At 45.4% G+C, this 23,580-nt stretch overlaps 1 protein-coding gene and 1 non-coding gene across 2 annotated transcripts in view; both read right to left on the reverse strand.

Moving 5' to 3' along the window:
* The window catches only part of LOC124615924 (probable nuclear hormone receptor HR38), an 82,821-nt gene that overhangs the window by 28,008 nt on the left and 31,233 nt on the right, over positions 1–23,580 (reverse strand). Inside the window, exon 2 of the mRNA XM_047144108.1 lies at positions 13,244–13,392. Within this exon, the coding sequence (XP_047000064.1) occupies positions 13,244–13,392 (149 nt within the window). The remainder of the gene's footprint in view (positions 1–13,243; positions 13,393–23,580) is intronic.
* Positions 13,774–13,848, reverse strand: Trnas-cga. Its single transcript has one exon. It is a non-coding gene; the product is annotated as a tRNA-Ser (tRNA).

A 23,580-nucleotide genomic window follows, 5' to 3' on the forward strand; every position in this document is an offset into this window, starting at 1 on the left:
GCATAGCTGTTGCCCGTGATTTGACCGTACGAAACGTAGAATGGTTGTTCGGTGCAGATTTAGAGAGGTGTTTCTTCTCGTTCTGTTGGAAGACAAAACAGAGTAAATATATATTTTCCTGATTTATATTTTCTGCATTGATAAATAGTCTTCTGTCCGGAAGGCTAAATCGTTGTCGGGGTGAGTCGTTTCTCGCATGGTACGATCGCTTCATGTTTCCTTTACAAAGGTGCAGAAACGTTATTTCCACAACTACCTGAAGCTTTGAAAAGATTAGATGACACGCATTTGCACCAAATGCCGATAACAGTTTTCGGACAATACAGGCTCGGATGGCTGCCGAGGTGAAGCCACACATTGTGTATCGTGAACAGTAACGGTTCTGTAACACTTCGTGCAATTATGCCCTATTCCACTCTATTCCCGTCACTTCAGTCATATATCTGTTGTGGCATTCCATAAGACAGTATTTTATTTATAGGGCGTCAATGCGAATGATGCCTACAGCTTTCCGGAAGTCGTGGAACAGGGTTCCGCAAAGTACAGCCATCTGGGTCTCGTGGTCAAACAGATCGAGCTACTTTTTACAACGAATCATTCAGAGGAATTGTTTGATTTAAGGGCGAAAAAACTTTGTCCCATTTTTGTTACCCAAAACTAGCGTCAGTGATGAAGCGTCACACCCTGATGGTTGTAGAAGTTTCTTATGAGATCTGTTGGGGATCTTGTCTGTGATGTTGTTGTTGTTGTGGTCTTCAGTCCTGAGACTGGTTTGATGCAGCTCTCCATGCTACTCTATCCTGTGCAAGCTTCTTTATCTTCCAGTACGTACAGCAGCCTACATCCTTCTGAATCTGCTTAGTGTATTCATCTCTTGGTCTCCCTCTACGATTTTTACCCTCCACGCCGCCCTCCAATACTAAATTGGTGATCCCTCGATGTCTCAGAACATGACCTACCAACCGGTCCCTTCTTCTCGTCAAGTTGTGCCACAAGCTCCTCTTCTCCCCAATTCTATTCAGTACCTCCTCATTAGTTATGTGATCTACCCAGCTAATCTTCAGCATTCTTCTGTAGCACCACATTTCGAAAGCTTCTATTCTCTTCTTGTCTAAACTATTTATCGTCCACGTTTCACTTCCATACATGGCTACACTCCATACAAATACTTTCAGAAACGACTTCCTGACATTTAAATCTATACTCGATGTTAACAAATTTCTCTTCTTCAGAAACGCTTTCCTGCCATTGCCAGTCTACATTTTATATCCTCTCTACTTCGACCATCAGCAGTTATTTTGCTCCCCAAATAGCAAAACTCCGTTACTACTTTAAGTGTCTCATTTCCTAATCTAATTCCCTCAGCATCACCCGACTTAATTCGACTACATTCCATTATCCTCGTTTTGCTTTTGTTGATGTTCATCTTATACCCTCCTTTCAAGACACTGTCCATTCCGGTCAACTGCTCTACCAGGTCCTTTGCTGTCTCTGGCAGAATTACAGTGTCATCGGCGAACCTCAAAGTTTTTATTTCTTCTCCATGGATTTTAATTCCTACTCCAAATTTTTCTTTTGTTTGTCTGTGATAGTGCCCCCAATTTGAGTCCATTCTCGCTCGTTGTCCGTGGGCGCCATTGGCGTACAACGTGCAATTCGGTACGACTTCTTCGAGAATAATATTTATTTATTTTTGCGATGCTCGCACACCTTGACGGATGCAGGGCTAGGGGTGCGGGTGCGAATACCGGCGGGGGCGAGCCGGCGACGGCCTGCGGCGAGGGCGGGGTGGGCCCCGGCGGAGACTGCGAGGCGGAGGCGGAGGCGGCAGGCTCCAGCTCCGGCCGGCCCATGGCTGCTGGCGGCGGAGACGGGGCCGCTGGCGGCGCGCTCGCCTCGCTATCCGAGCCGCTGTGTGCACTCAGGGTGGCCGCACCTGCGCATGCGCAGCGCGCGCCTCTACTCTACCCTGCCTTCCTCTTGCTGCGCAGCTCGCATGTCTACCTCATCAGGCAGTCACGAAGTCTTAATTATAGCCTCGAAAAAATGTCACGTGATTAATTTTTCTTTGTCTGCAGTAACACGTTTGCAGTCCTGGTACGCTTTGAAATCCAGGCGCCATAGTACCGCAGCACGCCACTGGAGGAGCCAAAGGAAGATGTCTCAGCCGATTATTAAAGTGGAGTGTCGTGTGGTAATTCATTTTCGGCAACAGCAGAAATGTGGCAGCTAGCAGAAATGTGGCAGCTGGTCAGACATAGTTGCCACATTTTTGCTGCTGCCAAAAACGAATTATCGCACGATACTTCACTTTAACAACGGACTGCGCCATCTTCATTTCGCTCCTGCCGTGACGCGGTGATTTCGTCGTCTACCAGTATAACACACGTGTACTGCAGACAAACAAAAAATTGATGATGTAACTGTACGACTACCTATCGTACTGGAGGACACACTTGTACAGACATAATATTCCGAAACTGAAGCCTATTTTGCCCCATCAGTGGCATCTCGAAACAGCTAAAGCACAGGGCGATCACAGATTATTGGATGATTCCATAAGGCTAGATTTTTCTCTACACGTAATTATGTTACGTGACCTTGCCATCGTCTCATACAGAAACTGGCATTTGCCCGCGCATTGCCTCCACACTGAAGCAGTGAGGCTGCCGTAGCGTATCATTGGACCACCGTTTCCGGAGCTCGAGCTGTGCCGCTACGCTGTGACATGCTGTTATTGCTTTCCGCTGTGAAACGTCGTGTTCGAATTCGGTCATAATGGAACCGAGAACGATGTTGAAAATTCGCGTACATTCCAAATACGTGGAATTAGTGGTATCTCTTTCAAAGGAGGATCTACGTAAGTACACACAAATCTGCAGTCGTCTCTTACACCGCGCAAAACGTTTTCGCGAGGCTTCGCAGGAGCTCCGCTGTCTTGACACAGCACAGCAGCGGAACGTGGTAAGACGTCTGTAGTCCACTGCCACTGAGTCGATCGATTTCGACGAGAACGGCCACAGCGTAGGTGTTGTTCACCTCGAGGCCGAGAAACCGTCTCGCACTGATAGGCCTCGAAAAACTGTTTCTTACTACTGCGAGCAGTTTTTGGGCGCGTTAGTACTTCACACAATAGAAGACGAGCATTTTTTATTGTTATTGTTGAAAAACGTATCTGTATTGGCGACTGATCGTAGTTGTGGAGGCCCTAAGATCACGAGAAGACACAGACAGTCTCGTTGCTGTTCGACCTCCATTTAGAGGACAATTTCGGGCCGTGTTTCTCTGGCGTCATCGTCTCGAACAATTTCGCGACAAGGAAACCATGTGCTGGCGAAGAAAAGGATACGGTAGACTCAAACAGTCGAAAACTGGGGTCGAAAAGATACCTTCGGAGCTTGTAGAAATCATTACTAAGAGCCAGTCAGCGGTTACTGGCCGCAACACCAAGTCAGCAAATGCCACTGAAGGAATAAATCTTGCCAAAGCTGCAGCCTGTACACAAACTGAATCTGTATTTATATTCCGCAGATGGTGTTACGGTGCTTCGCTGAGGGTGGCGGGCACCACGTACTCCCCTGCCGCCACCCTTCTTGCTTCCACGAGTGAGAGGGAGAAAGTAATCTATAACCTGACCCTTTTTGGAACGTGTGTTCTAGGAATTTTAATTGTAAGCCTCTACGCTTCTCTTGTAAAACGTGCTACGGAGGTTGGAAGAGCATCGCTATGACACTGGCTAAACGAACCTGTGACGAAACGCACAGCTGAGCTTTGACCTGCCTTTATTAATCCGACTTGAACAGTGACACCATAGAGTAGAATGAATTTCGTGTGAATCTGTGACACGTGTACGTTACAAAACAGCATGCAGTACAAAGCTGTATCGGAACGAATTCTCAAGGATAATGGTGTGACGTTTCTTTTATGTGGAAAAACCAGTACTCACAATTTTACGAATATGAGTATGGTGACAGAACAAAAGCAAAAGTGAGACGTGCTTTGTAGTGTTTATAAGCCAAGCCCGCTGTGCATTTGAACGTTTGTGAACAATGGATAAAGTCACAATTGGAAGCCCAATAGGACGGAGAAGAAGGCTTCATTTTTGTCAGATACGAACTTCCAGTAGTAACGAAATCAATTGCTAAGAAGATATCGAGCGGTCGCAGCCAACAGTTTCAACCCATGGGAATCACACCCAATGGTTCTACGGCTATATAACTACCGAGCAAGGTGGCACAGTGGTAAGAACGGGGGTCGCATCAGAGATGATGGCGGTTCAAATCCGATTCCGGCATCCAGATTTACGTTTTTCATTGTTTCCCAAAATCGCTAACGGAAAGTGCTGGGATGTTTCCATCGAGAAGGATACGGTCAGTTCCCCCCGTCCCCTCCTACATGCTTCCTCAGGCTGATTCAGTGAAATTTCTTCCTCTAAGGTTTCGTCTTGGACGTTATCAGAATCGAGATGTGCCATTGCTTGAAGGATTTGACGCTATTCGAACTATGAACTGTGATATTACTGGGGAAACCCACATGGACAGCATCTAAGCTCAGCATAAAAGTTCCATACAACATTGCTTGAAATGCTGACAATGCCTTTTAATTACTTTCTATGTTGGAGAGGTATAGCCTTATAACATTGTCCATTAATTTGTAATCACTTTGAACAATAACTAGTCATTATATGATAATGAAATCATTATTATTACCATCTTATTTTGAGTTTTTGGTGTTTCGGCTGCACTAACGTGAGCTAATTACTTTAATCTTGATGGACGGAAGGGGTGTTTATTAGAATGTTATATCATGTACAATTTCCGTACTGCGCAGATTTCTAGTCCCACTGAAATCTAATTTAGAGTGAATACGGCACGTGTAATAGCAAACACTCTAGCGGAGCCGGCGGTGAAATTAATATCCGTTATTGCTACATAATTATCAGGCGCTAGACCAAAACCGCTTTGATGCTAAACGTTCAGGTAAGAGCGGTAGAACGGTGAGTTAATAATATTGTGGCGGCAGACTAAGCAATTCAGTGTAGTAGAGTAAGGTTTGTTTCTAGGCTATTAATGAACGAAATTCAAGAAATAATAATGAATGTGGAAAGCATATTATTTATATGTGCTTGTAGCTGTGTATCATTGTCGCTGTTGGTTCCTTGTAAATGGCTTAGTGCTTTAGAAAATGCTTGATTGGAGTTACTTCTGAAATAGCTTTCATGTACGTATGTCCCGGAGAGAAAAAGTTGTTCGCGTGTTATGAGTAACGCCATCAAGAAGTTGACTCTTTTGCCCGTCTCTTTACCTTTACGGTGTGGTAGTCTGTGAAATGAATCAATTAAGATAACTAATACTGAGCACTGAACGTGTTCAAAAAAAGAGTCTCTGCCCAGTTTTGTAACGTATTTGTCTACAATCACTGAGCTGCTTTCTTATAGCTCCTGTGCTTTTTTCTCTTATGCTGCAGCTGTAGGTACTTGTGAAGTTGATTGAGAGCAGTCGGGCTCTTTTGAAATGATACCGATCAAAATGGTTTCGTTGTAACACAAGATTTACGTTACTATCGTGATTGTCGATCGCGGGAATCTGATAAAAGTGCTCATTTATATCTAAGAAGAGCTGGTCCACAAAATGCACTCAAAACCACGGTGCGTCTTATCTGCAGTATGTTAAGTGTTTTCATCCGGTGGTCACGGCTGGACAGCGCCTCGTAACTTGCTACTCACGTGGCAACGAAGTGCCCGCCATTGACCACGGCCAACACGATATCAATGCAGAAGATGCTAGACCTGATTACGAAACGACAAATAGCATGGTGGTGGCGGATCTCTACTCGTAGAGCGCCTTTGTGATCACTGGCGAGTATCCTCCTCCAGCTGAATGGAGGGCTTGAAGAATGGTGCCCAGTTCACAAGGGTGGAGCTGAGAGGGTAACACGCATGCGTCCGAACACTGCATCCCTTATTCTGTTGCAGACGACTGTTGGAGTCAGCAAACGTGCAGATAGGCGAAATTATTCGTAAACCGGGATCGTGGAGAATCACTGTTTGTGGTTTATTTGTAATAGTCTTAAATTTTCAATATTATCCACATGATGATCTACGGTAGACTTTCAAGTATCGTGTTCGACGACAGCAAGGTTGGAACTTCAGAGTTTAGGACAATTTTCCAAGCTGTAGAATTATGGAAGAAAGTTGGGACGAAACTTAACCTTAGATATCTCTAGTGTGTACAGTAACAATGACAGTTTTCACCATTCATCCGGATTCATAATACTGAGTTACCGATAAATACTATGTACACCTTTAAAGAATTTGTTTCGAATGTAGAAATTCTTCAGACGCCGATTGAATCGATATTAAATAACACTCTGCCAAGTTAATACCCCTTGTAAACGGTATTTATAATGTTTTACGCGTTTGATATATATTGATGAGAAATACGTATCTCTATTCTGAGTAAATCACGATTGTAACTTCTGAAGCTTTGAATTCCGAGTCAGGATTAACGTAAGATCATCGCTGTAGGCTGTGAACCTGTACCAAGAGATATCGCTGTTTCATTACGTAACACACCATGTGACTAAGAGACAGATCGCCCCCTTTGTTTCAAATATTTCCAAATTCTCAACTTCCTTTTCATGTGTCCATAGTGACGGTAGAATTATTAATTTAGAATGGTGTCAAAAAAAGAAAAAATGCTCGTTTTGTAAGGGGTGGAACAGTCTGAGCAGAGGTAAATAAGTAAATTGTGAGTAACTGGATAAGTTGTAATCTACGATATTTATTGATCTTTGTTGTTGTTGACTAGGGTAAGGGCGAACGCCAGTGTTCCGTGTATGTAATATATCCAATTTAGCGACAAAAGCTGTCCCATTCCCAACATCCAGTGATCACAGCAGCGCCGCGTGGCTATGACGTTGACAGATGTGTCAACCTCTTACGAGCTCCACCGAGAACTGGGCGTCACCTTGGGAGAAGTATCTGAATAGTAATGAAGCACTATTAACGATCGAAATTTGGCGTGTGAGTGACCTGGTTTGTTGCAAGCGACACGAGTTAATATCCAATTACGCGAGGGACTTATTGAAGAACCTCTTACTTAATCAGAGGCAAGTCTGCTCTGCGTAGAATTTCCATTGCTAGGGCCCTCGGATTAATCGGACACGATCTAGGGGGTGAAATCGAGGGTGTGAAACGCCTTTCGAGCTCGTGTTACTTGTTTTTGATTTGGTAGAGAACAAAAGCATGTCACGCCGCGCTAGATCACGGCATACCGACCGTCGCTCCAGGAGCGTGCGAAATTAATAATAGAGGCTGTGGGGAGGGGCCGATGAGTGTGGGCGGGTGGTAGGAGCGGGGGTTGGGAGCAGGAGGAGGTAGGGGGGGGAGGGGGGGAGTGGTCGCGCTCCAGGGCTCGCAGCAATCGCGCCGCCACTGGGGACACATTCCGCCAAATGTCAGCCCGCCCTGTCGTGTCCCGTGCTGCAGGCAGCGCCGCGGCATTCTTCTGTCGGCGCATCTTCCAGGAAATTTGTGAAAAGAAAGGGGTGGAGCAGTGCTTCCTAAACTACACGTGCGCTCCTTTGGTAGGCAGCTTCGGCCCCTGACTACTTATTTGCAAGGTCTAAGATCTCGATCCAGCACACGTATAGAGTTGATATCAACGTTTTTTTATGTTCGTACAGCAACGTGCGTCAAGTGTCAACTTTTTCTGAGGGCTATGAACAGTTTTATGTATGAGATCCACGAAAACAGCGATGTCGCATGTGTTTCGTTCAAATTGATAAACTGGGGAACCTTGCCATCATGTAATGTTTGATTTGGGCTGATTTATTGCCTAGGGAAGTTCATCAAAAAGTGCTGAATTTTTATTAGTGGGCTGTTCGTTCCATTTCAACAGTTACAGATGGTCTGGCGTACTTCTCTTGATGATAACACACGAGAAAGACGTCATAAACCTACAAATACAGATAAAAACATCCAGAAAGTGTACGAAAAGTTGTCGGACTATCGGTGCAGAAAGGTGAATGAAATAGCTATTGGCGTATTAAAATATTCAGATCTAATTTTTCTGTATGTCCAGGTTCTTTTTTGGTTTAAGTTTCATGCTTGCATTCTCTGTTGTCAGCAGAGAGAGTGACTATTTTATGTACACCAGATAGTGCAGTCTAAAATATGGTAAATACTGTGACAAGGTACAGTCTAGATATCTCGCGCTTCTAACATAATATTTAAGCTCTAAAGATGTGCAATGTTTAATACCTTGCACTCTTATTAACAAGTGACTTATGAAAAAAACAAACAATTTAATTTGTTAAGGTGGTCGATATGAGCATAATTTAATTCAGGGCACACATACAATCGACATATTTCGTGTTTGGAAGCAAACTCTCCGCGAGTATAGAAAAGAGGCGTATAGTGACCGAAACTGAAAGTCTGTCAGACAGTCTTCACTATCACTGTCATGATAATCTTTGTAGCATCATTGTAAACAGTAAGCAACACTGCGAGGAGAAATCTTAACAGACACTGTTAAAATAGAAAGACAGATTAATCTATGCAGTTAGGGTATTGTTGTGCATTGCCCTTGGAGGATGCATCTGTATGCATTACCCTTGAAGGATGCAGAACAGTATTCTCAGTCGAGATTTGAATCCACGCGAATCAGAATCGTAAAGCATAGCGTGAACTCCTTGAGATAAAACTGCAACATCTTTTGACGCCATCTACCAAGTCAGATGACATTTTATAGATTTATTTCGTTCACTGAATGATACATTAATCTGTGGCCCGTCTCCTATCTGAATCGGCCGTTCCCAGAAATCTCCTAATCCACACGTATCATAAAAATGGATGTACGTATACAGGATGGTCAGAAACAGTCTGAAAAGCTTCTGAGGGTGTTCCGGTGTAGGTTGCGCTGAGGACTAATTATTAACAAAAATTCAATACATGCGCTGTTTCCGAGTTAATTAGCACTACGGCTATAAAGGCAGGCCGTGGTGCGCGCAAATTCAAGCGGCCAGCCGGAGACAGTGTCGTCAAACGTGCCCTTCGTTTGCTTTCCTGAAATCGAACAAGAGAGCGATACAAAAATTGAACTTCGGACAGTAGTAAGGATTGATTGGCCAACTTCAATGTTAATTAACTCGGAAACGGCTCAACGTATCGATTTTTTCCCTTGACAGAGATTTCTCAGCATAACCTGTCCTGCAACGGCCTTACGAATTTTTCAGACTGTTTCTGACCACCCTGTATATGTTCGTATGTATGCTTGTACGTATGTATGTCCCGCATTTCTTCCTGAACTACTGGACAGAAAAATGTATCATTGTACGACACAGTTCAGGAGACATGTTGCGTGAAAAACGGCCTCATCGTGCATGACGTTTTAATTTATTACTTCTTTACTACTAACTCTACTCACAACACGTTTCGTAAACGGTAGCCACATACAACATTGGATGTAGCTACAAAATTATATCATTGTACAGCACATAGTTGAGGAGATACGACGTCATTAACATTGAGCTTCGTTGAAATGAAGCTGCAGGGCTAAATTAGCTCGAGATATAGGTGAAATGTGTGTGCAGATACGAGTGAATTATGTTACATATGTGTCAAATATATCAAAGGCACGGGTAGAAAGCTCTTCCTAACCCCCTGGAACGATTTCAACCAAATTTGGTACACACATTAGTTACAATCTGGAAAGAAGTACTATGGAGGTAAGAACCACCAGCCTCCTATTGGGGTGAGCGTGATAACGTGGAGAGAGAAGGGAGAAGAAGAGAAGGCGGATAGAGAGAGGGGCAGGAAGAGATGGAACGAGAGACGGGTGGAGGAGATGGACAGAGAGGGGGTGAAGGAAGGGATGGGCAGAGAGAGGGGGAAGGAGTAGAAAGACTAACAGAAGATTGGTATAAATACATACCCGGGTAACGCCAGGTGCTCAGCTCGTTACTTATCTAAATGAGACGTTCGTAGGAATCGAAAGTTCCTTATCTTAAAGTCGTAAAAATGGGTTGCGTAACACTTCCTGTTGTTGAGAAGTCTCAATGAAATAGTGACATTTCGAAATAACAGCGTTTTATGAATGGGACACATATCATTTTTCAGTGGACTCAAGGGCTTTGGTTCACTAATCTTTAAGCGTTATCTCAAGAGCACGAACGCTTGGAACTACGGCCTTTCGGTCAGATTACACAGGTCGAGCAGCACTTTTGAGTTCACTTTATCATTGTAAAGACGAGTTCCACGAAATATACGTCAATTAGATAGCATTTGGAAAGGTGTTATTTTTCGCTAATAATAAAACGCTGAACTGAAAATGCGGAGATAGTTTCAAAAAGAAATAGTAGCAAAGTAACAACTGAAACATATTGTTGAACTAGAAATATTTCAAGTGTCTTATATACAGTGAGTTAATTACAGACGGAATGCTGTTATTAGCAGACACTGGGCGAAGGAGACCTCCGTGACCTCCACCACATGATTCAGATTCTCCAAGGGTACATAAAGTTTAACAGCACTGAAACTCCAGCAGGTAATAACAAACAGGGAAACATTGCGTGACATTGTCTAATAGAAATACTGTGGTTCAAGGTATTTTATGACAGTAAACTGAGAAGGCAAACATATTAATATGTAACAGAACAACAAGAGATTTTAGTTCCCACCAATACTTACATAAAACCTTCGCAAAATTGTACCAGTAAGAGTTTACTTAACTGTAAAACGAGTTACTAAGGCCTGTCTCTATGAGAGACTTGTCCACTTTTCGACGGTCTGCGTCGCCAATCCTTTCCCAATTCTGCTGCAATCAACCTTGCAGGCAGTAATTAGCAATATTTTGCAGATGGCTGAAAGAGAGGGAGACACGGTGATGGAGATTATCGAAACCTGATTATGGCAAAAAATACACCACACACCAAAACAATATAATTTCCAGGTCAATCGGACATCTCTAAAGGTTGGCAAAGCATTTGACCCAACAGTTTCTGCTTGGTGCACATTGTTCTGTTACGTTGTTCCATTACAATCATAGAGAAATTTATTGCTTAATTTGCCCTCTAGTAATAACAGAAGCGCTTTTCTCCATTTTGTTACACAGTAGTTAGAACATTAACAGTTAAAATACTGCACAATGAAATAAGTGTCGTATTCCTTCTAACTTGTCATCATCGAAAAATAAAATTTGCACACTGAGAGCTAGCAATAAGTTTTACAAGAAGCGAGTCATCCACGTGGATTTGGTGGTCTCCGCCCCAACGCCACTTTCACCAACAGCCATCCCGAAAATTTACAACCGGTAGTCTTTCTCTCTTGGGGCCGTCAACTGACAGTCTGAGTCGGCAATATCTACGGCGAACGGTGCAGACTCTGAGTGCCTCGACTAGGGGCTGTCTCCGTGGCGTGGGACCGGACCATCTGTACAGCGGAAAGGCTAACGCATGCAGCAATTGCAGGGAAAGTGCACGCGCCATGCAAAGCCGTGCCATTCTGTGCTTCCTGATGATGGATGCTAACCGGAACTTGAACGGAAACGCAGGGCTTCATCAAGCCAGTCGCCTGTTTTATTTTGCGTTAGTCGCCCGGTTTCCCATTTATATCGAAATATGTAGAGCTGGAGCATCTGAAAAAAAAAGGGCAGTGGCACTGCGTGCTGTTTTAGTCGTATGTTGTATTAAGTGAGCACTGAGCACAGTGTGGCGTACCAATTTTGAGCGCTGATTGAACCTTTCGGAAGTCGTGAAACACATGTAACGCGGAAGAATAGTAGGGCAAAGGTATTCGAGAGCCACTGAAATATTCGGGGAAAATTCTGAAAGACAGAAAAGAGGACTGACAAACTGAGGTTTTGAATCTTCATCAAGTGTCCACTCTCTTGCTTTGTGTAACATTTGAAGTTGCAGTCAGTACACTTTCACAGGCAGAGTGCCTCTCACTTTAGTCAGGTCGCCAGCGAGTTCGCAGAGCTAGCGAATATCTTTTTGGATACGAAAGACGCAGAGATTTTGATGCCTGATTCCCGAAAATCGAGCGGTGGGAAGTTCTGAGTTGTGTGACACATGACCGAAAGGAGTTACTTTCCATCACAGAAACTATGATGGTCTCCTTGATATGCAGTACGATTTGTTTTGAATGCTTGCCCTGTCCGAAACTTGTTTTAAGACTTTCGTCATACTCGATATTTTATGAAATTTTTAACAAGCAGCTTTCTTCGTCCACAGTAAGTTGTTAAAAGAAAAGATCCTGCAACAAGTAATGAACTTCTAAGATCTGTTTAACATATTCATTTATTTGTGGCTTTTTTTTAAAACTTGAATGGAGTTTCATACTGTTACCGCAAATGTCACGCGAAGACAGGTGTTCTTTGTAGCGCTATCGTCTGATATTCAGTGAGAGTTCTCGGATGCTTATTGAAGGAATTATCATGAGCCGCGTCTCAGACAAAACTGAAGCGGTTCTAAGAGAGCACAGGGCGGTGTGTGAAGTGTCTAGGGGGAAGCTTTAAACAAATACGACCTGCCTAATTCTGTTGCGCCTCCGATTATTGAAATAACAGTCTCTCCCTATCTGGTTTCAACTCTTAGCGATCGGCGTCGAAAGATTTGCTCTACGCAGTGCAGAAATACTGCTCTCTCTGTATTAGGCTTTAACAGCAGGTAGGGAGCTTAATCAATGGGAATGGACCACTTCGGTCGTAGGAGAAGAATGTCGCTGAGAAGATGGGCCCTAGATCCAAGAAGGGTCGTCGTGACTCCGTTGCAATAAGACGTCAGGAAGATCGCATGGCATTCCAGTGAAGCTGTTCCAGCCATCCTATCATTTATTAGATTGGTAGCCATACGAGTGACGAATCGAAACCGAGGGTCGTGCCTGGCATTGTAGTGTACGGCTTATGTTGCAATGTTAGTTGTGTAGTGGAACCACCGTCTGTTGCCAAATGTTCGACCGTTCTGGCGTGTTGTCGGTCGGGGTGTTAAACACTTGTAACTGGTCATACGAGGGCTTCGGAACAACCGCGACAATAGCGACGTGGTACGTGTTGTTATCGCCGCAAGGGAGGCAACAATTGCGACTAGCGAGCAAAAGCTGTGCTTCCGTGTCGTGGGGACTGGCCGGGGGTGGGGGGCGCCCCGGGTGCAGCTGGGGGGACAGAGCTGTGCGCTACTGCATGCTGCGTGAAGCGGGCGGCATGCCGAGGACGGCGGCGGGGGCGGCGGCGCGCGGACTCACCTGCGTCTGCAGAAGCAGCATACTTGAGGCGACGGAGAGAGGCGTGGAGCCCAGCGGCACGCGACTCAGAGCGAGGTCCGCGGAGGAGGCGGCGGCGGCGGCGGCGGCGGCTGCTGCGCTCGGCTCCTTGCTGCTGCCGAGCTCGGGACCTGCGCAAGCACCCGGCTCTCTCAGTGCGCTGCCGCACACCCTCCAACGACGCTCTCGCAACTGCTCGCTTCCTTCACATACTGTTCCTTTATTATCGCTATGGCGATCATAAGAACACCGGACAAAGATCATAGGACGCTTTACGCTAATACCAAGTAACACCGCTTCTAGTCTCGACAATGGACTCAGCTCGACGAACAGAGTGCACGACTTTCTTTAGATATGCCACATCTAGCTGAAGTAAATCGTCATTGATTAGATGCTGTTGAGATACCTAAATGTTGACTGTTCCAAATAGTCCTAGACATACTTAGAATGAAAATTTTCACTCTACAGCGGAGTGTGCGCTGATATGAAACTTCCTGGCAGATTAAAACTGTGTGCCGGGCCGAGACTCGAACTCGGGACCTTTGCCTTTCGCGGGCAAGTGCTCTACCAACTGAGCTACCCAAGCACGACTTACGCCCCGTTCTCACAGCTTTACTTCTGCCAGTACTTCGTCTCCTACCTTCCATACTTTACAGAAGCTCTCCTGCGAACCTTGCAGAACTATCACTCCTGAAAGAAAGGATATTGCGGAGACGTGGTTCTAGAAACATCCCCCAGGCTGTGGCTAAGCCATGTCTCCGCAATATCCTTTCTTTCAGGAGTGCTAGTTCTGCAAGGTTTGCAGGAGAGCTTCTGTAAAGTTTGGAAGGTAGAAGACGAGGTATTGGCAGAAGTAAAGCTGTGAGGACGGGGCGTGAGTCGTGCTTGGGTAGCTCAGTTGGTAGAGCACTTTTCCGCGAAAGGCAAAGGTCCCGAGTTCGAGTCTCGGTCCGGCACACAGTTTTAATCTGCCAGGAAGTTTCAGTCCTAGACATTTTCTATGCGATTACGGTCGGCTGATGTTGCGGATCAGTCAGACCAGAAACGTAAGTGTGCAGCCTTATCACTCGGTTGCTATCTTGGGAGACGGGAGTCTCCACTGCGTACCCATCATGAAGGTGTAGAAAGACAGAGCAACAACTGGACAGCGTGAATACTGAAATAAGCGCCATGGTCCATTTTCTTGCTAACCTGGATGAATGGGCCGAAGGGTACGAAAAAGACCACAGAATCATCGTCCCTAACTACAGCCTCCACACGCGCTGAGCTGAAGGGATGATTGGGTCGTTGGTGCAGCCGACACCTCGCATCACTTGAAAAGAGGCAAAATGGCGGTAGTACACGCCTGCAGTAAACTACTGTCCGGTTTCTGTGTTATTCGGCCCACTGAACACGTCCGGCTTTGTGCGCAGCAGTGAGCAACGGGTTTCTGAGATGTACACAACTTCGGATGTCGATTGCATGCAGTTCGCTTTGCAATGTTCTCTCGGGACGTGGTCGAGATGGACCTGTATTCGCTCACAATAACAATTCCTGTCGGGTTGGAAACCGATTGCCGTGACAGCCGTCTCGGGACGCTGTTACTGAGGATCTTTTTCCGAGTGGTGTCCTTACGTCGTGTTACATGCCCGCTAGCGTACACATTTTTAGTACGTATGTTGGACAGGCTGCATTGGTACACCAGCAAATCCAGCAACTTCATTCACGATGTCGTCATGGGCAGGTCCACACACGACAGCTTCTTCTGTCTTTCTCATTGCCGTGGCTTACGTCGGCGGTGCGCGGTCATATGACGGCGTTGTTCTGCACCAAGTACAGCGCTCGAAAGCGACCAGGGCGTGCTCTTTAAAGGAGGTGACCAATGTTTTGTTCGGTTAGCTTATGAGGCAAGTTACACTCAGCGGTGCGGTATCAGACTGAAGCCTCGCGGGCCACCTGAGTGTCAAAAAAATCAAATGGCTCTGAGCACTATGGGACTTAACATCTGTGGTCATCAGTCCCCTAGAACTTAGGACTACTTAAACCTAACTAACCTAAGGACATCACACACATCCATGCCCGAGGCAGGATTCGAACCTGCGACCGTAGCAGTCGCGCGGTTCCGGACTGAGCGCCTAGAACCGCTAGACCACCGCGGCCGGCTCTGAGTGTCAAATTCCCACTAAAATCTCTCCACTCCATCCGAATCCTGCAAAAAGTCTCCACACTCTAGGAGACTACCGTCTTCCAAAGACTGCCTGTACCAGAGTATGTTGCATATTGATTTAGAATTTCCGTGCTTCCCCTGAATCACTTTAGGCGAAAGCTGAGTTTGTCCTCGGTCGCCATCTTGTCCCTTCCTGCTCCTTCAGAGTTACTACTCGATCCGCAACGATCTCGACGTCCACGAACGTTAAACAGCTAATGCGGTGGTAGATAGATACTGGGTTCGTGTCGAGATCCGGAAAAATATTTACATGTGTGTGAATTCCTAAGGGACCAAACTGCTGAGGTCATCGGTCCCTAGACTTACACACTACTTAAACTAACTTAACGCTAAGAACAACACACACACCCATGCCCGAGAGAGGACTCGAACCTCCGGCCGAAGGGGCCGCGCAATTCGTGCCATCGCGCCCTAAACCGCGCGACCACTCCGCGCGGCCGAGAGCTGAAATCTCTCTTTCAGAACACGAAGTATCGGGTGATATTAAGCGCTCAAGACCCCTACATTGTTCCTTGACATAGCGGTGTGTCCGGGGGTACGAAGCAGTTACAGAAAGTTGACCGCTCTATTCAGAGGTCGCATGATGTGTCGCAAACTGAGCTGCTTCGTTGGTGCCTTACACATGATCACAATGATACAACTTTCAAAAACCTTTGTGTGTATGTGTGTGTGTGTGTTGTGTATATGTATAACAGTTCACAGAGGAGTCTTGTGGCTCGCTTCGAATAGGATAGTTTAGACGGAGGTATATTGTTTGGCCAGGCAGTGCATTTAGACGCCTCTGTATCCTTTGAAGCTATGTTTGTTACACGAATTTTGCCCCCGCGAATTTTTATTGCACTTGACATCTGGTATATCACGTTGCACAGTAAACGAACGATCGCGGTTTGCTTTGACGTCTGGCACTGCGTAGCCAAGAGTGGATTTTGCTTGTAACGACCAATAATTCTGCATTGTGTTTTTTTTTATCAAGCAACACAAGAATAAAGAGAGAGAGAGAGAAGAAATGAAAGGAAAATATTTTGTTCGATTCAGAGACGGCGGAGATTGCTTCGTCAGTTACCTGTAAATTGATTTCCGCAGCTTCTCCTTTTTAATCTTTTTTTCCGGAAGAAGAACAAACAGTGAGATGTTTCTTACTCTGTGCTAATAGCTGTCACGTCAGGAGACAGTAGCCTGTTATGAAGAGGAACGATCTGGATGCTGCAGTGTCAGGTGTAGAGTGTGCGTCTCTCTTCTACTATACTGCGCACCGTGTAGCGGTGCTAAATGCCTAGCTGCACTAGTCTGCAAGTGATGCGTGTGCGGCAGTTGGTTTCTGCGATTTGGTCTGCTCCCCAAGAAAGTTGCACCAGAGGCAGTCACGCGGTGAGCAGTTTAAGTAGCTGGCATCTCAGATGCACGATACATTCGTCACTGAGTGCCATTAGAATATTGAACTTGTGTAAGATATTGGAGAACATTGTTTTTCCGAATACCTATTTGGACGTCAGAACTGTTCCTCTTCTTTCTTTAAATGGAAAGAAGGGGAATGTGTGAGTTGCGTTCTGTGGGCGTAGAGATCTCGATAGACAGTAAGCTATCTCAGCTGCACAATAATGAGGTAGAAACTGCGCGTGGACCTGTTGAAGAGACTATCGTGGCACTAACCCCAACTTCTGCAGGGCAGCCATGGAAAACCTTAACAAACGCAGCTGGTAGGAATTTTCAGCTACAATCTTACGACTACCGTTTTGGCAAAGTAGCGCCGAAGTGACATGAAATCGACAGCGCTCTAAGAAATTATTCTCACCGCCTTACTTCTTGAGATCAACAAAGCGTTAGTTGTAGATATGAAACAGGCGCAAAGCCGATAACGCCTAGCGACTTAGTCTCTCAAAGCAAGGTTGTTGTATCATTGTAATGAGTTTACTAATAGTTGAAAAGGGAACTACAGGAGAGGAAGCGATGCACATTTATACAAACAGCGATTCACTATTCGTTACACATGACGTAGTTTTAAAGGTGAACAGCAAAGTACTTGCAAAGCGATGCAGTCTGGATAGTTGCAAAGTCATATACAACCAAATAAATACTCGATTTCTATTAATGTTGCATCTAAGCTGATACTATGTAACTTGATTGACATTAATCAAAGTTCGAGTCATAAGAAAGTCGAGATGGACATACCTGCCTGTATCTGAATAAGAAAGTGCTAAACATTAGTTTCTTCAGTGTTGCAAATAATACAAATATTCACATATACGTATTTGAAATACAAGATACTTGTATAAAAATACAAAAGCATTTTGCAAAAGGCAAGATATGTAAAATAATCTATTTGGTCCGCCGCTAAGTAGCTTTACAGAAGGCACGGCGGTTGGTATTAAACAGGGTTGATTTAAAGAAATTTAATTGTAGTACTGAGGCTATGAAAAGGGGACAGATATTTACATGTTAACGGTGTTAGTTAGTTAAATCTTTTCGGACGTTTACCCGGTGGAGCACTATTGGACGCACGTTACGTATACACGGTTAGAAGAAACTTCCATGTGTTACACTCGAGGAACTGCGGTTCCTTGCAATGTGTTGTTAATCCCTCATATGAGTTACAACTAGTTGCAGAAACATGGTTATCGCATTCGTCGACAGACTTCAATACGTGCTGCGCAAATCTTCAGATTTGATTCCCTTTACACACAAACACAGATATTGTACATAATACATTCACATATTTTGACCTCCCAGTTGTTTCCAGTCAGAGTGATCGGTTGCCTTTGTCCTGGAGTTTGTGACGATGTATTAATTTTCGTTTTTGCGATGTACAGGGTGTTCGGAAATTCCCGTTACAAACTTCTAGGGCTTGTAGATGGGAGCGAGTACATAATATTTTGAATAAAACCTTTGTCCTACAGCGTCATACAGCGACGCTAGGAAGCGTCAGGGTTACAGGCGCTGGCGGCTGTAAATATATATACAGGGTGATTGCGTGATGATGTTACAAACTTTCAAGGATGATGGAGAAGTGTATCAATGTGAGGTAAGGGTCCCTGTACTGGAAACGAACGAATCGAAAATTATAAGCGAAAATCATTGTGATACTTGTAACGGAAGAATACATGTACCGAAACGCCTGTTGCTAAGTTTGGTGGGTAGACAACTTTCAGAGGTGGTAATATGGACTAAAATAAGAAAAAAATGTCCAGTAAACGTGGGCTCTGAAATGCATGCTTTAAGAGCTATTACCACTCGTTCAATAGCGAAGATGGAAAACTGCTCATAGATCCTCAGGTATGCATTTTCGAGCCCATATTTACCGGACATTTTTTCTTGTTTTGGTCCATACTACCACCTCTGAAAGTTTCTCACCCTACATTCCTAGCAACAACGGTACCGCTACATGTCTTCCATGGTGGGGGGGGGGGGGGGGGGTATGAGAATGATTTTCGCTTATAACTTTGAACTTGTTAGTTGCTGAACCAGGGCCCCTTACCTCAAATTGATGCATGTATCCGTCTCCATTATCCTTGAAGGCCTGCAACAATATAACGAAATCAACCTGTATTACATACATTTATAGGCGCCGACGGCTATTACTTTGACGTCTGCAGCGTCGCTGAATGATGTATCCGGACATGGGATCCTATTCAAAATAGTGTGTACTCTGTCCCCTCTGCAAGTCTTAGGCGTTTGTAACGGGAATTTCCGAACAATTTGAATATGTGGTGAGATTTCGCACTGTTTTGAACGAAGTCAAGTGTCAAAGGTTAACAATGTTTAGATTTTCGACAGATTTCGCCTACACATGACAATAAACCCAAATAGAAAATATCTTCATTAATTTCAGAAAAACGCACTTTAGCAGCGACAGTCTTGTATACGTGATCAAGTTTTGTAAAATCCGTTTAATATGTCTTAACTTTGATTTCAACGCTACTGTTCAAGCTACACGGGCGAAGCTGCAATTGAGAACATAATTTAATAAAGAGAAAGCGTCGATTTTTAAAATTAAAATTTTTAACTGTTTTAACACGAGCAGCTGCATTCAATGTCGGCATGTAGTCTTCAGTGATGATAAAAAAAAAGGCGATGTATTCGGCTTCTGGAATCGGAAACTGCATTACCTGTCACGACAGGTCTCATACGGTACATTACATTCGCGGTAAGCCTAAATTTTTTTGACACGCTTGTGCTATAAATTACGGATACAGTTTCTGATTTGTGCTAGGTGGAACTCGAGCGTACCCAAATAGGCTAAGATCACTAGAAAACTTCGCAACAATTAGAAAACGCGCCGGCGATCGGGTTACGCAGATGAATCGCGTGCGTAGATCGAAGCGAGACCCGGGCACCAGTCAGCAGCAGTACGAGTGGTCGCCTTGCAGCTGTAGGCGCCAGCTCGCTGGCCGCGGTCTCGCGGGCGGACGCGGCGTTGCGGTGCTGCGTTGCGTTGCGCGGCCAAACCTGAAGGAGGCGCGAGCATGCTCTCGTCCGCGGCGGGCAGGCGGGCGTCTGGGGCGTCGCGGCGCCGGCGCCGGCGCTTATAAGCCGCCCCCAGGCCCCCGGGGACCGCGCTGGCATTTCGGCCGCACCGGCCGCCGATGCGATGACGATGATTATGATGATGAAAACTCGGTCGCGCTCCGCCCGTCGCTTTATTACTACTTTTTTGTGCCGCCTATTGTCGGAGCGCGGGGTGCGGGTTATGGGGCGTGACGGGCCCCCACCCCCACCCCCACCCCCTACCCCCAGGACTCGCCCTCCTCCGCGTCACCTTCCGCTCGCCTGCCGGAGGATCGGGTTGCCGCTGGGGAATGGGGCCGGTCTCCAGCTTTTGGTCTGTGCGTAGTCGAGCCAGGGATGTAGCGCGTCGGCTGCCGCAGTCCATATTTAGCAGTCGTATACAACCGATCGCTCGTTGAAAGATCCGTACCCGTTGTTGTTGTTGTGGTCTTCAGTCCTGAGACTGGTTTGATGCAGCTCTCCGTGCTACTCTATCCTGTGCAAGCTTCTTCACCCCCCAGTACCTACTGCAGCCTACATCCTTCTGAATCTGCTTAGTGTATTCATCTCTTGGTCTTCCTCCACGATATATACCCTCCATGCTGCCCTCCAGTACCAAATTGGTGGTCCCTTGATGCCTCAGAACATGTCCTACCAACAGGTCCCTTCTTGTAGTCAAGTTGTGCCACAAACTCCTCTTCTCCCCAATTCTATTCAATACCTCCTCATTAATTATGTGATCTACCCATCTAATCTTCAGCATTCTTCTGTAGCACCACATTTCGAAAGCTTCTATTCTCTTCTTGTCTAAACTATTTATCGTCCATGTTTCACTTACATACATGGCTACACTACATACAAATACTGACACTTAAATCAATACTCGATGTTAACAAATTTCTCTTCTTCAGAAACGATTTCGTTGCCATTGCCAGTCTACATTTTATATCCTCTCTACTTATACCATCATCAGTTATTTTGCTCCCCAAATAGCAAAACTCCTTTACTACTTTAAGTGTCTCATTTCCTAATCTAATTCCCTTAGCATCAACCGAGGACTGGAAAGTTGGACAAGTCACAACGATACCCGACAAAGGAAATAGGAGTAATCTACTGAATTACAGACCCATATCGCTAACGCTGATTTGCAGTAAGATCTTCTCATGAAATTTGAAGCGCCAACTTTCTCCTCAGAGTATGAAAATATTTTGTTGGCGGCCACCTACGTAGGGAGAAGTGATCATCGTAATAAAATAGAAGATTTAAGTGTCCTTTTCCGCGCGTGCTGTTCGAAAGTGAACGATAGAGAAATAGTTTGAAGGTGGTTCGATGAATCTCTGCCAGGCACTTAATTATGGCCAGCCGGTGTGGCCGAGCGGTTCTAGGCGCTTCAGTCTGGAACCGCACGACAGCTACAGTCGCAGGAACGAATCCTGCCTCGCGCATGGATGTGTGTGATGTCCTTAGATTAGTTAGGTTTAAGTAGTTCTAAGTTCCAGGGGACTGATGACCTCAGATGTTAAGTCTCATAGTGCTCAGAGCCATTTTTGAACTTAATTATGACTTGCAGAGTAATCATGTAGATGTAGATGTAATTCACAACTGTTCAAGATAGAGCGAGAAGGCTTTCGGCCAGTTGTAGTGCACGAAAGGGCTTGTAACGTTTGCACACACCAAAGTACTGAAGCTTTTTTGTGGCATTCGATAGATCGTGAGAAGACTAGTTCAGTTGCACACGTCCATGTTTCAAGTGCAGTTTATTGGTAGAACTGCAGGGAAATGTGCTGAAAGTAAGATCGGAGATGGCACATCGCAGGTTTGACATCGTATTTATTTTACTTTTTATTTTATTTCTTTATCTGGCAATGAAAGTGATACAACACTGAACGAGGAGATGCATTGGTCAAGACAAAGGAGTCGTATTCGGGGGCAAGGTGCGTTCAGTATCGTGCCGGCCATCCTGGCTGGAGGTTTTCTGAGGGTTGCCTAGAATCACTTCCTTTGACAAGGCTACGGCTGGTTTCCTCTGCTGTCCTTATGCAACCGATCTAATACCGGTGCTCCGGACATTACGTCGTTGCACTCCGATCTTGCATCTGTCCGCCTCCTTTTCTTGAGTGGCCGGCCGCGGTGGCCGTGCGGTTCTGGCGCTGCAGTCCGGAACCGCGGGACTGCTACGGTCGCAGGTTCGAATCCTGCCTCGGGCATGGGTGTGTGTGATGTCCTTAGATTAGTTAGGTTTAAGTAGTTATAAGTTCTAGGGGAGGTGGTGGTGGTTAGTGTTTAACGTCCCGTCGACAACGAGGTCATTAGAGACGGAGCGCAAGCTCGGGTTAGGGAAGGATTGGGAAGGAAATCGGCCGTGCCCTTTCAAAGGAACCATCCCGGCATTTGCCTGAAACGATTTAGGGAAATCACGGAAAACCTAAATCAGGATGGCCGGAGACGGGATTGAACCGTCGTCCTCCCGAGTGCGAGTCCAGTGTGCTAACCACTGCGCCACCTCGCTCGGTAGTTCTAGGGGACTTATGACCTAAGATGTTGAGTCCCATAGTGCTCAGAGCCATTTGAACCATTTTTTTTCCTTGAGTGGTCAGCGCATCTCACTGCCACGCAGCGGGCCCGGGTTCGATTACCGGGCGGGTCCGCTCGGGGACCGGCTGTCGCGTTGTCCTCACCGTCATTTCATTGTCAACGACACGCAAATCGCCAAACGTGGCGTCATCTGAGAAGACTTGCAACTTGCAGGCAAACGGTTTTACTTTTCTCTCTTACAGTAGCGACGCAATCACCAGTTTTCGCTGTTTAAGTTTTCTGCAGGCAGTCTTTAGTATCTCACCGCACATAACGTGTAATGGTACTGATGTGTTGTCGCTAGGAATCATATTTTGATGTATCCAATAAAAATCAGGTCTGTGCGCGGAGCGTCGGCGATGTAGCTTCTGACCTGGAAGACCATATTTTACGAGCGTCACGAATGTCAGATATCGGATTTTCCATTTATTTGCTCCATGTTTGTGAGTAATCATGTTTTATACGCCAATTATTTCAGGATCTCCCGTATCCAACAAGTCTGGAACCAATACTTGGGCAGGACTTAACAAAACTTTTGGTCTCTTTGACGCAACATATTTAGATTCAAGCCATCGTTCCACCCGATGCGTGCTCAATAAATAGCATAGTGATTTACAATCCACCAATTACATTTTGCTCTAGCCGTAATTTGCACTTCTCTTTCTTTCTCATGTTGTCGCCTCCGTTCCACACCTTTCTAGACATCACTCACTTCACTTAATGCTTTGTTGCGACAGTAGTCGCTCTGATTACACTAAAGGGTCTTCTTCTCGGCACCTAGATTCTGTACATCTATTAACCTTCTTTACTGGTCACTTTTTCTTTGCATAACCCTTTTTTCACACTTTTTTCGCGACTGGTCGTTTTTCTTTCCTTCAGACTGTAGCACTATATTTGTGTGTGCAAAAGAATGTTCTATTCATGCTTGATATAGTAGCCGTAAGCAGCAAAATGTGATCAACTACTTCTAAAAAGAGAGTTCGGTATTACAGATTATTTATTATGGGAATGATAACATCCATTAGAGTCGTTGAACCGACTGAAAGAATTTAAACGC

The sequence above is a fragment of the Schistocerca americana genome, chromosome 5, assembly GCF_021461395.2.
Source record: "Schistocerca americana isolate TAMUIC-IGC-003095 chromosome 5, iqSchAmer2.1, whole genome shotgun sequence".
NCBI lineage: Eukaryota > Metazoa > Arthropoda > Insecta > Orthoptera > Acrididae > Schistocerca > Schistocerca americana.